At 40.5% G+C, this 14,870-nt stretch overlaps 3 protein-coding genes across 6 annotated transcripts; all 3 read left to right on the forward strand.

The window, feature by feature from the left end:
* The first annotated feature begins 202 nt into the window (after nt 1-202).
* zbtb26 (zinc finger and BTB domain containing 26) lies at nt 203-4,141 on the forward strand. The gene is made up of 2 exons (XM_047593111.1): nt 203-369; nt 2,256-4,141. The coding sequence occupies exon 2, from the start codon at nt 2,284-2,286 to the stop codon at nt 3,604-3,606; it is 1,323 nt and encodes a 440-aa protein (XP_047449067.1). The 5' UTR covers nt 203-369; nt 2,256-2,283; the 3' UTR covers nt 3,607-4,141.
* Nucleotides 4,142-4,832: 691 nt separating this feature from the next.
* p2rx4b (purinergic receptor P2X, ligand-gated ion channel, 4b) lies at nt 4,833-9,145 on the forward strand. Of its 4 annotated transcripts, XM_047593115.1 has the most exons (12): nt 4,833-5,171; nt 5,285-5,432; nt 5,520-5,591; nt 6,875-6,947; nt 7,039-7,135; nt 7,535-7,615; nt 7,741-7,882; nt 7,954-8,090; nt 8,170-8,263; nt 8,358-8,423; nt 8,500-8,604; nt 8,734-9,145. In XM_047593115.1, the coding sequence occupies exons 1-12, from the start codon at nt 5,029-5,031 to the stop codon at nt 8,764-8,766; spliced, it is 1,191 nt and encodes a 396-aa protein (XP_047449071.1). In that variant the 5' UTR covers nt 4,833-5,028; the 3' UTR covers nt 8,767-9,145. The 4 variants fall into 4 exon arrangements, with proteins under 4 accessions (XP_047449071.1, XP_047449069.1, XP_047449070.1 ...); XM_047593113.1 differs by having other exon boundaries at nt 5,285-5,591; XM_047593114.1 differs by having other exon boundaries at nt 5,028-5,432.
* Nucleotides 9,146-10,056: 911 nt separating this feature from the next.
* On the forward strand, nt 10,057-14,696 carry gucd1 (guanylyl cyclase domain containing 1). Its single transcript, XM_047592490.1, has 6 exons — nt 10,057-10,415; nt 10,528-10,612; nt 10,781-10,946; nt 11,055-11,146; nt 12,216-12,457; nt 13,522-14,696. Exons 1-6 carry the CDS (start codon nt 10,409-10,411, stop codon nt 13,611-13,613), a joined length of 684 nt encoding a protein of 227 aa, XP_047448446.1. The 5' UTR covers nt 10,057-10,408; the 3' UTR covers nt 13,614-14,696.
* Nucleotides 14,697-14,870: the final 174 nt, after the last annotated feature.

Here is a 14,870-nt window from a genome sequence, read left to right on the forward strand (position 1 = left end):
AAAACTCAAACAAATCCTGTTTCCTTTGTTTTTCGCAAATGGTGGCTCATTAAAACAAATTAGCATATAATAATCACACAGTATGCGTGTAATTCCGTTTTGCCTTTTTACAAGGAATTAGATAATTATCTTCTTTCGATGCGTAGGATATTTATTGTTTCAGACCTACCTGGGACATGATGCCTTCAGGGTCAATTCTAAAAATAAATAAATAAATAACGGTATTTTTGTATGCGGGTACGAGGCTGTACTGGGCCTTTAAATGTGTTTTGCATCCGGAGCAGTTCCCTCATATCCTCGGACACACACGGGCCAGTGCCCCGCCGATCAAACCCATCTCCAACGGGTTTGTTTACAAGGGGCCATCAGGTATTCAACACTTATTCGATTAAGTAAAAGAATACAGTCATTGCAGGCTAGTGAGTAGCATCGCTGTATGCTATATTGTCAGGCAACACGAGCTTTAGCTAAAGAGTGGAGGAGAGGCCGAGGGAACATCTGGGCTATTGATGTTTCATAACTACACCTAACGTTGTTAATGCCAGTTTTATACATGATCACTTATTGTCTTGTCTATTTTCTAAGCATTGATGCTATCCGTTTTTTCCTTTAGAGGGGCACGTAGCATTAGCTCCGTTGCTAGGCTAACATAGTTACAAACACAGGTAACGGTCAACACGGACAGCGGAAACCAGTCTGACCGATGGTCATTATTACTCATTAATATCTTGATTGTAAGCAACAGGATCTCTGTTTTTGACTGTTTAATTTTAAATGTATTTCTTTGCCATTTCAGCTAAAGATATACTCTCTTGAATCAGTCAACAGTTTTATGTTTTAACTTACATGGAGGTTTGGGAAGAAATACGAGTTACACTCATTTTGTGTTAAAGTTTGCTTGATATGATGAACGCCGAACTGAAAAGTGGACATTATTATCTAAAAATGTGCTGCAACACTTTGGTATTCGGTAGTTTATGAAGCGGTCCATGTTAAATTGCCATTTTCTTTGATGGAGTCTGGTTCCATGTTATCACTCTTATCCATGAGAGCAGCTCTCAATTGTTTTATGCAGATTAAGATCATATGATGAGTTTATCTTTAATTTAAATACATTGATCAGTCATAATATATATGTGTGTGTGTGTGTATTTACATATACATATAAAGTACTCAGATTAACTAGTTATGATCATTGATTGAAGGGAATAACACTGTGTATCTCTGTATTATGATAACCTACCTGTCAGTGGGTGGGATATAATGGATAGTACCTGAATATTTAGTCCAGGTTCATGTTAGAGGTAGGAAAATGGACAAGTGGAAAGATTTGAGAAACTTTGACAAAAATGAACGGATGATTAGATAATTGGGTCAGTGCATCTCCAAAACTGCTGCTCTTGTGGTTGTTCTCAGGCAGTACCTTTAAAAACGAAAACGTCTGAAACGAACTGAAACAAGGGAGTTGTAGAGTTTCTTCAGTTCCAAAAGATTGGTGGGGAATTGTGTTTTAATTTCGAACATCTGTGCATGTTAACGGCCAGATACTTATCTGTTGAGGAGACCATTTGACTCGCTCTTCTTTCTCCAATGAATGGTTCACTAACAACTCATTATCAGGCCTAGACTCCAAGAGGTCAAAGTCAAGGTTTGAGTGGAGATGAAGCTTCTTCAAACAGAAGTTCAGACTGTGTCGTAATTGATAGCAGATTATGTCTCAGTCCACCTCCTCTGTTTTAGAGAAGGCTTTTCCAGTTTGATAAAAAAGAAATGGCTTCCTTTACTCCTCTCTCAACCCATCTGTCTTCTCTGGCTAAAATGTGGTTGTCTGTGTTGAGCCATCCACTTGTGAATGGGTTGTTTTGTTTCCCCTGTGTGCAAGTCTGTGGTCTCCTTTGTGCACTGAACAACATAAACCACATTACTCAGGTTTTGCCTGGGTGTTTTCTCTTTGGGCCAAAAAAGTTTCTGACGAATAACGCATACAGATGTGCCTAATAAACCCCAGCTCCCAACAAGTTTTTAAGAACTGAAGAAGCTGCTTGTACGAAACAGCTTCAAGAAAAGATCTTCAAAAAACCTCTCCAGTTAATTGTTGTACGTGCCTGAGAAGCAGTTTATTTGACAGGAACCGCTGCCTCTTTAAAATGTTTACATGTAAATAATACTATCTGCTTGAAAGTACAATAGTTGAAGTAAAAGAATTCCGCACATCCTCAGGAGAGATTTACAAACTCTGTATTTGTTCCACACAGGTGTGGTGCTGCCGTCCCCTGATTCACTATGGCTCAGAACCAAGTCATCCTGCAGTTCCGTTTCGCCACATTCGGGGACTCCATGCTGCAGAAGATGAACCTTTTACGACACCAGAGACGCTTCTGTGATGTCACCGTGCGCATCAACCAGCTGGAAGTTCCCGGTCACAAGGTGGTGTTTGCAGCTGGTTCCTCTTTCTTGAGGGATCAGTTCATCCTCCAGCAGGACTCCAGGGAGGTCCAGATCTCCATGATCCAGGAGGCGGAAGTGGGCCGGCAGCTGCTGCTGTCGTGCTACACGGGCCAGCTTGAGTTTCCTGAGCTAGAGCTGGTGCATTACCTGACAGTGGCCAGCTTCCTGCAAATGGGCCACATCGTGGAGCAATGCACTCAGGCCCTCAGCAAGTTCATCAAACCTCAGGCACAACGGCACCTGGAGGTGGATGTGGTCTCGAGAAGGGAGAAGAGGGAGGAGGGTCTATCCTCCCAGGTACAAAGGGAGCAAGAGCAGGTACGGACTGTCCAGCAGCGCCAGGAGGAGGAGGAGGAAGAGGAGGAGGATGTGGAGCAGGTTGAGGGCGACAATGATGGTGACGACGATGATGAAGATGATGAAGAAGATGATGTGATTATACAGCCGAGGAGCCCTGTCCAGGTTCTGAACAGGCGTCCGAAGCAGGTTATGGTTGATAGTGATATCACCATAGTGAAGGTGGAGTCGGTGTCAGAGGCAACAGAAAACTCCGTCACTGGTCACTTCTCCGGGAGCCCTCCCGCTGCGCTGCACTCCCCTGAGCCCCAGCACTCGCTCATTAATTCCACAGTGGACAGCCGTGGCAGTGAGATGGCTGTCCAACCTGGCATTGCCGGATACCCGCTGAGCCCCCCTCCTCCGTCCCCTCCCACAGAGAAACACACTGGACACCAGAGGAACTATGACAAACCTCTCCAGTGGTACCACCAGTGTCCCAAGTGCTCCCGCGTCTTCCGCCAGCTGGAGAACTACGCCAACCACCTCAAGATGCACAAGCTGTTCATGTGTCTCCTGTGCGGCAAGACCTTCACGCAGAAGGGCAACCTGCACCGACACATGCGGGTCCACGCCGGCATCAAACCCTTCCAGTGTAAAATCTGCGGCAAGACCTTCACCCAGAAGTGCTCATTGTTGGATCACCTAAACCTGCATAGTGGCGATAAACCACACCGCTGCAACTACTGTGAGATGGTGTTCGCTCACAAACCAGTTCTTCGCAAGCACCTCAAGCAGATCCACGGGAAGAACAGCTTCGACAATGCAAATGAAGGCAACCTGCATGACGGAGGGCTGGACTTTGATTTTGGACGAATATGAAATCTGAAATTCCGTTTCCAGGTCTGCCCTTCACTGTAGCTTCATATGTGTGGACTTTTTGTCATTTTGTAGAAACCATTGTATATGCCTTCATATCATACTTGAAAACTCAACACTGAATCATGGAACATTAGGACTGAACATCATTAGTTTTACCGATGACTTACCATGTTACTGTGTATATCATATCTAATGAACAGTATCCATTTGTATATTGTGTATACAATCTGCTGTAGCCTTTCTTTTTTACTTGTGTGAATATACTAACATGGACTTATAGGTGAAAGAAACTTGAATGAGTTGGTACAAATTATATTTGTATTTGACTGAAGGCAAGCTATGCCGTTTTGTCTTGTCGACAGATGGAATGCCAAAGTATCTACGTGAACTGAAAGTGGTAGTTTATATAGACTTTATATCCGAGGTACTATTGGACCAAAGTGACATTGTATCTGTCATGTGTTCATGGAAGTCAGTAAGTGTCATTAAATTAAAATTAAAATGCGTTTTATTGTTATTGCATGTCCACATACAAGGAAAAGGCTGACGTATTGGTGTCATGTTCTTAACTGTCATACATCCTTCATACACCCCACAACATTTAGATAAGAGTTCAGCTGGTAGTTGCTTTTCAGACGAATAACAACCATAAATGTTCCAGCCCCTTCTGTCTTTTATGTTCAGGCTCCAGCCATCGGTCTATAATGATATGTAAATGTGGTGGTTAGTTGTTTCAACAAAGGGTGTCATTGTGTTAACTGCTCAACTTTCCCAGAATATCTTCACACCTGAACAAAAGAGTTTCTCTGTTTGCATGTTGGACAACGAAAAACCCTCCCACCCACCTCACCCTCGTCGTAGAACTTTCACAAAATTAAATCAATTATATGCATGAGTGTCATTTTCAGTATCTAAACTGGGCGTTACTAAGGTTGCACAAGCACACAACGGCTCTGTCGACATCTTCTCAACCACAAACTCTTCCTGGCCCAGTTGAAGTCTGATGGTAAAGCTTTGGAGGTAAGAACTGTTGACTCCTAAGAAGTATTGCTTTGACATATGTGCATATCATCAATGCTCTGAAAATTACAGGTATCCGCACTGTGGGATAAATAAAGGATCATATTAAAACGAACCAACTAATCGGTGCTATATGTAAACTAAATAAATATATAATATAGACCAGTAAAAGTGAAATTTATTTTCTAGCTTCAACCTTCTGCAGGAAATTCACTTTGCTGATTCCTCTGTAACTAGTGGCTCTACAACTAAACAAGAACAGGGAGTATTTTTGGGACTGTTGGATCACAGAACGGCGAATGGGATGTGCCCAGTTACTGAATATGATTTGAATATAATTATTTGATTAAGTGAACTTCTGTCCACTCTTGTTACTCATCATCACTGCTGTGTGCTGCAGCAATGAGCAAGACTGCAGGCTGCTGCCAGAGTTGTCTGCACTATGCATTTGATTATGAAACCCCCAAAACCCTGGTCATCCCGAGTTTACGTGTAGGATGTGTCTTCAGGCTCACCCAGCTCCTGGTGATGCTGTACGTGGTGGGGTAAGTCAGTGGAGGGATGCTACGCTAGTCTGGGAATTTGTAAAATGTGGGTTTAAACCAAATAGTTGTGAAAGTATGTTTAGATTTGACCGCAGTCTTATAATTTGTTCCAGGTATGTGTGTGTGGTGCAGAAGGCCTACCAGGAGACTGACTCCGTCATCAGCACCGTCACCACCAAAGTGAAAGGTTTCGCCTACACCAACACATCCGACATGGACCCTCGGTTCTGGGACGTGGCTGATTATGTTATTCCCTCTCAGGTATTTAATTGTTTATTTAATCCTCTTTTCAGTGGCGTCGACTGTTTGACTTTCTTGGGATCTGTTTTTTGCTCTTCTGCCAAACAGGGTGATAACTCATTCTTTGTGCTGACGAATATGGTTGTCACACCGAAACAAATTCAGTCACGGTGTCCTGAGGTGAGTCACTGTTTTAAAGATACGATTACGTTCCCGTAATACGCAGACGGGTGGGTTTCTCGAGTTCCATTACGTCAGTGAATCGCTGTGCGTCTCCACAAACTCAGTCAAGATGCAGACTACATCCAAGTCAGTCCATCCACTTTCTCATTTTACTTTTTTTTTTAGACATTTTTCATATTTAATTTGTTGAGAATGTCAAAATACAGAGATAAAACGGAGGGATTCACCACTCATCTAATGGTGTCTTCATTTCTAAATGACTGGTTCATAGTTTAGATTTTTATTCATGCCAATAATAATGCCTTGGCTTTATATAGTGCCTTCATAGAAGCACTTGAACAATTGAATGCATTGTTCAGTCGGTCTCACATCACCCCCTAGTGGTGGTAAACTACCTCAGTAGTCACAGCTGCCCGTTTATTAGGAGCGTCTGTGGTTTATTGCCCATCTGAAACTCGCATGAGGTTTGTTTAATCACCAGATACTGTCTGCATACAAAGGAATTACTTTACATTTACTTGGGTCGTGTACTAATGTTGATTTTTTTGAGGGTGAGTGGGTGATGACCAAAACAACTAGTTTTACAAGGTCATATTTGACTTACGAGTTCATCCTTGAGTCCACGTTTGTGTTAAGTTGAAGAAATTTTCTCTATAAAACTTTTTAAGACATTATTAAATACTTTATTCATCATTTATAAAGCATCACTTTTAAATATTAACGTATTTACAAATTAATATTTCAGGCGTTATTAGAATTGGTTTCAAGGATCATTTAGATCATTTTAGTATACATTTATACACATTATTTTTTGCACATGTATTAATGATGTGTTAATAAATGGGTTCTAAACATGTGCTCTTACTGTAATTCATAAATAATTCAAGCAGTTATAACCCATTTACTGGTGTGTGAGCTCATCTAAAGTGAAGACTATCTTCTGGGTCTTGTAAAGCCTTTACAAATGAGATTTAAAGGCCCAGTTATCTTCTCAGCAGAAAAAAGGAGACAAACCCAACATAGAGTGCCACAAAACAGACATATTTACTGTATATCCTCTGTACAGCGAAGAAACATCTGCAGCATCATAAGATAACATTTTCTGTGAATGTCCAGAAAGCATAACTGCAGTAAAATTACACTAAACATCTTTATAGAAAAGTACATGCCTTACATTACATACAGTAATTCCTGGTCAGTCTAACAAACTAAACCTATAAATATATAAATTTTTTATATGATTGTAAATGTCAACACTGTTATGGCGTTTTTCCTTCTAGCTTCCAAATCCATCAACTACGTGTGTGGATGACTGTGACTGCGTTGTGGGATACAGTGATCCACGTCACAATGGTAGGCCTTCCTCGTTGATATATGCAGTATTAATACATCGTATACAACGCCACACAAGACAACACCGACGTTATGCTAATTTTGCACTCAGGTGTACAGACGGGGCTGTGTGAGAACTATTCCACGACTGTCCGGACCTGTGAAGTGCACTCGTGGTGCCCCCTTGAAATAGACACTAAGGTGCCAGAGTACGTGAAAAAAAATGGATGTCTGTTTTGTGGGTTATTGTAAAGCATCTAGGAGTGAGATCAATGAGCCATTACAAATGCTTGGGACAATGGGACATTAAAGGTAAAGCTGGCAGCTCATGTCTCATATTTTTTCTATGTAATCTTCGTATTAGTCTTTACATAGTTCAGAATAGTAAAAAAGTCAGCAACTGATACACACCATGTTAACAGATAACAGGTTTTAAAACACCCGTTTAACTCACAGGTTACAGGTTCTTTGTTCTTTAGATGGGAAATACTTTGCTGGTGGCAGGCAGGTGGTGGTTGGAGGCTGGCTGACTTGTGATTTAACAGTATGAATCTAGGGAATAAAGTATTTATATGTAATTATTGTGCAAGTTATTCCCTGTCCCACAGACGTGCAATTCTGGCTGCGGCAGAGAACTTCACTGTGTTGATCAAGAACAGCGTAACGTACCAGAAGTTCAACTTTCACAGGTCAGCATCGTGTGTCTGGAAAAAGAAGACATGTGGGAGAGGTGTAGACTTCTATCTGTCAATATACGGAAACTACAGTTGAATTTTTGTGCCATTTTAATAAACACATATCTTCCTTCCTCCAGAAGAAACATCCGACCTCACGTTAACTCCTCATACCTAAAGAGGTGTGAATTCAACCGTGTAACCGACCCAGACTGCCCCATATTCCGCCTCAAAAACATCGCTTCAGAGGCTGGCGAGGACTTTCAAGAGATGGCTGTGAAGGTAAATATATTAATCTATTGTTTTAGATGTATAGTGAGTTTACTTTTCCAAGTTCCTGTGTGCTTTTAAAGGGCGGCATCCTCGGTATTCTCATTGACTGGACCTGTGACCTGGACTGGTGGGCGAGAAAGTGTTACCCAAAGTACAGCTTCCGCAGGCTGGACAACAAACTCTCTGCCAATAATGTGGCCCCGGGCTACAACTTCAGGTCAAATTATATTTTGATCAACACTCATTAATGATTCCATGAAGCAGGGACGAAGTACTGATAGAACTATCGCCTTTAGGTTTGCAAAGTACTACAAGACAGCAGATGGAGAGGAGACCAGGACTTTGATCAAAGCATATGGAATCCGGTTCAACGTCGTTGTATTTGGAACCGTGAGGCATAAATAAAATCTTGGCTCCTTGACTTTATGTGTGCGTCTTTGATTTGAATTAATAGTAGTTTGGCGCTTTTATTTTTATTTTGCAGGCAGGGAAATTTGGAATTGTTCCAACCATAGTGAACTTGGGAGCAGCTTTGTCGTTTCTCAGCTTGGTGAGTGGAGAGGTTCAGCCTTTGTAAGAGAAAGTTGACCCAAAGAATTTGAGCATTTCGCACGTTTTCCCCTCAGGTGCCCGCGGTGGGCGACTGGTTCATGCTAACATGCTCGAGAAAAAGAGACCTGTACAACAAACACAAAGTAACATACCTGTCTGAGGATGCTGACGCAGAATCAGTAAGTCATTTTACACCTGTCACTGCTGGTGGAAACTTTCACTGATTAACATATTATATTTGGACCAGCCAGTACTCTACATTTAATCTATTTTCCTCTTCTTCTTCTTTTTTTTTTTTTATAACACAGGTGTCAATGGGCACATCCTATGGAACCCAGTAGTTTGCTCAAGCCAAGATGGGAATAATGTTTCTGCAGAGGAATGTTGGAAGCACCTGCTATCACAAAACCCTCAATAAAACTGGTTACATGTGAATTTACAATACATGTGTATAGATGCTATTTATTGGTATATGTATGAATATATAATATGGACTTTCTAAAAATGATCTGGCACAGATTAGTGCAGACTCACGCGCATCTGACATAATAGTTAAGCACAGGAAGGCTCTCAGAACTGGGTTTTGCAGAGTTGTTCATGCTGGGACCAAGGAACTGAGTCTAAACTGAGAATTAGTAGTCCATCTCTTTAAATTATGTTCAACTTATAAGGGTATATGCATACTGATTTTCCATTATTTGGCTTTTTGAGTGAGATAATAGGCAGAATAACACATTCTAGTTAAATATTGGAATGTTTTTTAAATGATCTTTTAATAAAAAAATTGTAGTGTTATGTTTTTTTCTTGTTTAATATCTCATTCTACACATGAGAAGAAGAAGATGAAGACGAAGAATGCTTTAGGAACGCAAACGGCTAATATAGATATTGTGTGCAGTATATAATGACATAAATGACATTGACATAAATATATAATACTGTGTAAAATATATATAGTAGCAGCAACGGTCAGAGGAGCTCCTTCTCCACTGATTGAGCTCCACTGCCATAGTGAACGCTACAGAACTTCCTTTATTCCTTGTTCTATCCAGCTGTATAACAGCTCATCTTTTTGTGTCAATTAAGCTACTATGATCAATTAATTTCCCTTGTGAATCATTAGAGTCTGTCTAAGTTTATGTCTAAGTCTAAGTAGTAGCAGAGCAAGCAGAGTCCAGTTGGTTCCTCACAGGGAGGTGTTGTAGAGTCTTATATCCTGTGGAACAAACGACCTCCATGGAGACAGAGAGAAGCAGCCTGTCACTGAACAAGCTTCTCTATCTGTGTCATGTAGAGGGTGGTGGACATGGTTCATGATGGGCCTGAATTTGTTCCACTGATTTCAGGGACTCCAGCTCTGCCCCTACCACATAGCCCGTCTATGTTTAAGCTTCAGATAAAAGTGCAGCCATAAAAATTGCAAACATTCAATGTTGTAAATGATTGTCTCTGTGTTTTAGTTACATCGTCACGTTTTTAAAATAATTTCATTTGGGAAAAAAAAAACAAAACAAAACAAAAAAACATTGTACCGTTTTGTTTGCTCTTAATATTTCGGTACACACTCCAGTCCGGTTGGTGGCGGCATTGAGCCTCCACGAAGGTTTGACAACCGCCATTAAAACAAAAGAAGAAGACAAAATGCTAACAACCAGCTGGGAACTAGGATAGAGGAGTGTTTCAGATAAAAGTACTGTCATAAGAACTTGCTGATATTCAGTTTTCTATTCTTATTTTTTTTATTAGTTCTTTAGTTACATAACCACTGTATGTATCGCAGTGGTATACGTTCAGCCCAGCCTCGATGCTAAAGGAGCGAACCTGCCAAACAGACCAATAAACACTGTGGTTCCTGGAAGCTAAATTAGCAGTTGTGCTAACTAGTTAGCACCGATGAAGAAACCTAACCTCTTTCGGTGTCTCAAACAAGACTGACCAGCTGAGTTAGCTAGCCGCCTCGCTTCACAGAAAGAATACAACAGAATGACAGGTGAGTCTCACGACCTGCGAACTGAGATAACGTACTTTTTTTAAAAAGGATCCGTTATAAATACGTCTGTTTTAATGTGTATGCACTAACACCGTGTGTTGGGTTTTCTCAGATGACGCCGTCTTGTTGAATGTACCTGTCATTCGGCAGCTGTACCACTGGGACTGTGGGTTAGCCTGCTCCAAGATGGTCCTCAAGTATGTTCGCCTTTAGGTCTAAAATCATAATTCATAGTCACAGTCCACTTATTTACCTCATGTACAATATCGAAGGGTAGTCTTAAAACTGTAACACTTACGATGTAAAGTAGTACTTTCTGTTTCACTGAGCCTGAGTTCACATTGTCTCTCCGTCTCATGTCACAGGTACCTCCACCCAGTCAGCGATGAGGAGTTTCAGACAGCCATCTGGGACTTGAAGCTGACAGAGAGCGTGTGGACTATTGACTTGGCCTACCTCATGTGCCATTTAGGAATTAAACACTGCTTTTTCACACAGACTCTGGGTGTAGACAAGGGCTTTAAAAATCAGGTAGTTTGCACAGTCAAAGCAAACAGTGTGGTTTAAAAAATATTTGTTTAAGTTCAGTGTGTGTAATGGTCTCTCTCTCTCTCTTTTTTAAAAAAAAATTGTTTACAGTCCTTTTATAAGAAGCATTTTGACACGGAAGAAGACAGAGTAAACGATCTCTTCCTTAAAGCAGAGAGTAAAGGCGTTTTGGTGAAGAAATGGTGAGTTTTCTGTTCATTATTTTATCATTCGTATTCACTTGCAGGCATTTTCATAACACAGATTAGTCTTAAGACCTGAAACTTTTGTGTTACAGTTGAGGCTGAAAGTTTTACAAACACATAGGCAGAAGTCATTGGACAGATTTTTTTTTCACCAGAGATGTCTAAAGGTTTTGCAAGTCTGTTAGGACATCCACTACACAACACATGTCATTTCATGTGATTACTTCATTTAGAATTCACTTTATCACAATTCCAGCTGGTCATACATTTACATGAAATCACCTGTCACTATAAACATCTTAGACAAATTCATAACACTATAACATTTATTTAGAGGCTTCTGATTGGCTGATTGACAGTTAATTGGAGGTGCATCTGTCAGCGTATTTTAATGCCTTCAAACTTCTGCTGTTGTTTAATATCATAGGAAAACAAATTAGCCAAGACCTCAGAGGAAAAAATGGGCCTTCGCAAGTCTGGTTCATCCTTGGGAGCAGTTTCTAAAAAGTGTCATTCACCTACCTACTTTGGAACAAAAAGCACAAATCATTTGTATCCACGATAAGAGTTGTACATCAGCAAGGAAGAGGGCACTACTCCAAAACCAGCATAAATAAGCCAGGCTATGGTTTGCAGATTTTTGTCTGATGAGGGACAGGTAAACTTCAGAAAGTAGATGAAACAGAACTGAAACAGCAACTTAAGACATCAACCTGGAAGTTTAAGCTTGGTCTCAAAAGAACAGTGACGCCAAGCATACTTCGAAAGTTGCGGCAAAATGGCTTAAGGACAATAAAGTGGAGGCAATGGAGATGTCATTGCAAAGCCCTGGCCTGAATCCAATAAATTAAAAAAAAACTTTTGCAAAGCTTGTGGAAGACTACCTGAAACGTTTAACCCAAGTTAAACAGTTTTAAGGCTATGCTACCAAATACTGAGTGTATGTAAACTTCTGACCCATTGGGAATAAAATGAAATATGTCAGTAATATATGTCAGTACTTGTGAAAACTTAGTTTAAGTGTGTTTGGCTATGGTTTTATGTTAACTTCTGTATCTTCTACCAGTTCTGTGACAATTCAGGAAATCCAGTGTCACTTGGAGCAGGGCCACGTTGCCATCGTGCTGGTCAACGCAGTGGTGTTGACATGTGAACTGTGCTCCTCGCCTGTCAAATACTGCTGCTTCCTCCCCGTGGGCCAGAAGTGTTTCTGCAGGAAGCCGGAGTACCAGGGTCACTTTGTGGTTGTATGCGGCTTCAATAGGACGTCTGGCAGCATCTTCTACAACAACCCTGCGTATTCTGACCGTGAGTAACCCTACATGTCCAAACTATGTGCAGAACGTTACATTATCAGGGGTTTAATATAAAAAGTGTTCATGCTAATTTAAAAAAATGTCAAATGCAGTGTTGGATGTCTGGAGTATGTGGTGTAATCAGTAGATTGACTAGCAAGTTTAATTGACATTTTTACCGACAAGTTAGGCATTTGTCAGTTTTATAAAAAATTTGACTTGAGTTCATCAAGTGTTTGTGTAAATGTGATGAAAATGAAGAAATCACTGTTCATCATATCACTGTGACAAAAGAGAAATTTTCATTTAGATGTTGTTTTGGAGTCAAAAAATCACCAGTTAACCTGTAGAATATAGATTTAATAAAAAAATAATTATATTTTTCATCAATCATATAAAAATTGAAATAGTTGTGATGATGATTTTTTGAGTTGTAACAAAGTATTACTTGTGAGAAACGTTCAAAACAAGTTTGTCAAAAAGCAAATGATTAAAACAGTTGTTTAGCTGGTATCATTTCTGACATGAAGGCAACTTGCTTAGCAAATTACCACTAAACACAAAGTGTATCTGAGACTGAAGTGTTGATACACCAATACAGAGGCCGGTTGCGCCAGCTGGACATACAAAGTTGGATTAGACTGTGCTTCCTCCGGCCTCGTGATAAACATTTTCCACCCGGCACGATGTTGACACATTCTAGCACAGTGACAGCTGCCACGGATGTCTCAATGCTATTTCACCCACATTAACCCAGCCAATAAACTGGGATTGTGAAAGAAGACGAATGACAAACACTGCAAGTATATGCACTTTCGCTTTTGTTTCATGGGCAAACCAACACTATCACATCATTTAATGTCATGTTGACATCGCAGACAACCTGAACCCGTGCTGAAACAAAAACTAATTTATATCTCTAAATAAATCCAGTAGATTGCTGAGGTCTCTTATCACTGGTTCAACAAGTATTTTTTCTACTTAGACCTTAAAGCACATTTTACGCAGGCCCTAGTCTTTACAACTGGGTGTATGTGTTCAGGTTTAGTCTAACAGGTGTGTGTGTTTGTTATTCAGGTGTGTGCTGCACCAGTGTCAGTAACTTTGAAGAGGCCCGGCGGAGCTACGGGACAGACGAGGACATCCTGTTTGTCTTTAAAGAGAGCTGATGGACATTGATCAGGGAATTGGATTTTGTTCTTACAGTAACATGATGCTGCAGGTGTCCAGTGTAGCGGCATCTCCCTTTGTCTGCTGTCACAGATCCACCGGGCGATTTCTTTCTGGTGCTAAAAAACCCAACCACACGTGCATCTGTATATATAGATATATGTGTATATATCTATATATATGGATATATAGATATAGATATATTCTAATACGTCTCAGCTTGTCGGGATAAGGTGGGGGGTTTTTTTTATAACAGATGAGCAGATTGTTCACATGAATTTGATTATCTTTGTTGACTTCTACGCTTGGATCTGTGTGAGCTCAGGAGTTCACACTATGAACAGAGGATACAAATGTGGGAATCCTGACCTGGAATAGGAATTACCAGGAAATAACAGTGCACACAAGTAGTTGAGGAATGATGGTGACGACACGCATTACGTTCATTTTATTTGTCGTGTTCAGAGTCGGTGTGATGCTGCTTATGTGCTCCCCCCCTCACCGCCCCACCTCTACTTGCCTTTTAAAGCTCCTTCTGGCTCACTTTTTATTCAGATGATTTATCAACAGGGAATACAGGAAGCAGATGAGTTTTGAGAGTCTCAGGTAATTAAAGCTCTGACGTGCGGCGTGCTCAGCAAAGGATCAATGCAATACTCTGCTCCGGCTGAAGAACTGAACACTGATACAAAGAAACATGCATCCAACAGTTACATTCACCTCACTGGGACAAAAAGGAAAACAAAGCGGCTCAGCAGCTCGTGTCCTGGTGTCACAGTAACATGTTGGTGGGTGATTGAAAGCAATGAATACAAGGTAATTTGTCCTCATTGTCACTCAGTTTTATTTGAATTTTAAAAGTTGGTATTATGTATATGTTTTTTGCACTACATGTTTCATATCAGGCATATGTGTTATTTAACTAAAAAGGCTTTTCACGAGCTGTGAAGAGTCATCACCCCCTGGTTGAGCTTTTTCATAAGAATAAACGGCACGTTATAAACTGCAACCTTTATTTTTTAATCAAACTTAGAATTGCATTTATTATATGTTGTGAATAAAGATATATGTGCTCAATCTTTTATCATTTTCCTTTTAAATGAGTATTTATTCAGGTACTTGCTCCTTCGTTATATACCATCAGGACTGAAAGGGAAATAAAATCACCTCTGGATACCGTCTGTCATATGTGACTCATTACTGTTTGGTATCTGCATTGTGATCATTTCCCGTCTTGCCAACTTGTTTCTTCAGAT

Source organism: Mugil cephalus, chromosome 8, assembly GCF_022458985.1.
Source record: "Mugil cephalus isolate CIBA_MC_2020 chromosome 8, CIBA_Mcephalus_1.1, whole genome shotgun sequence".
In the NCBI taxonomy this organism is placed as follows: Eukaryota; Metazoa; Chordata; class Actinopteri; order Mugiliformes; family Mugilidae; genus Mugil; species Mugil cephalus.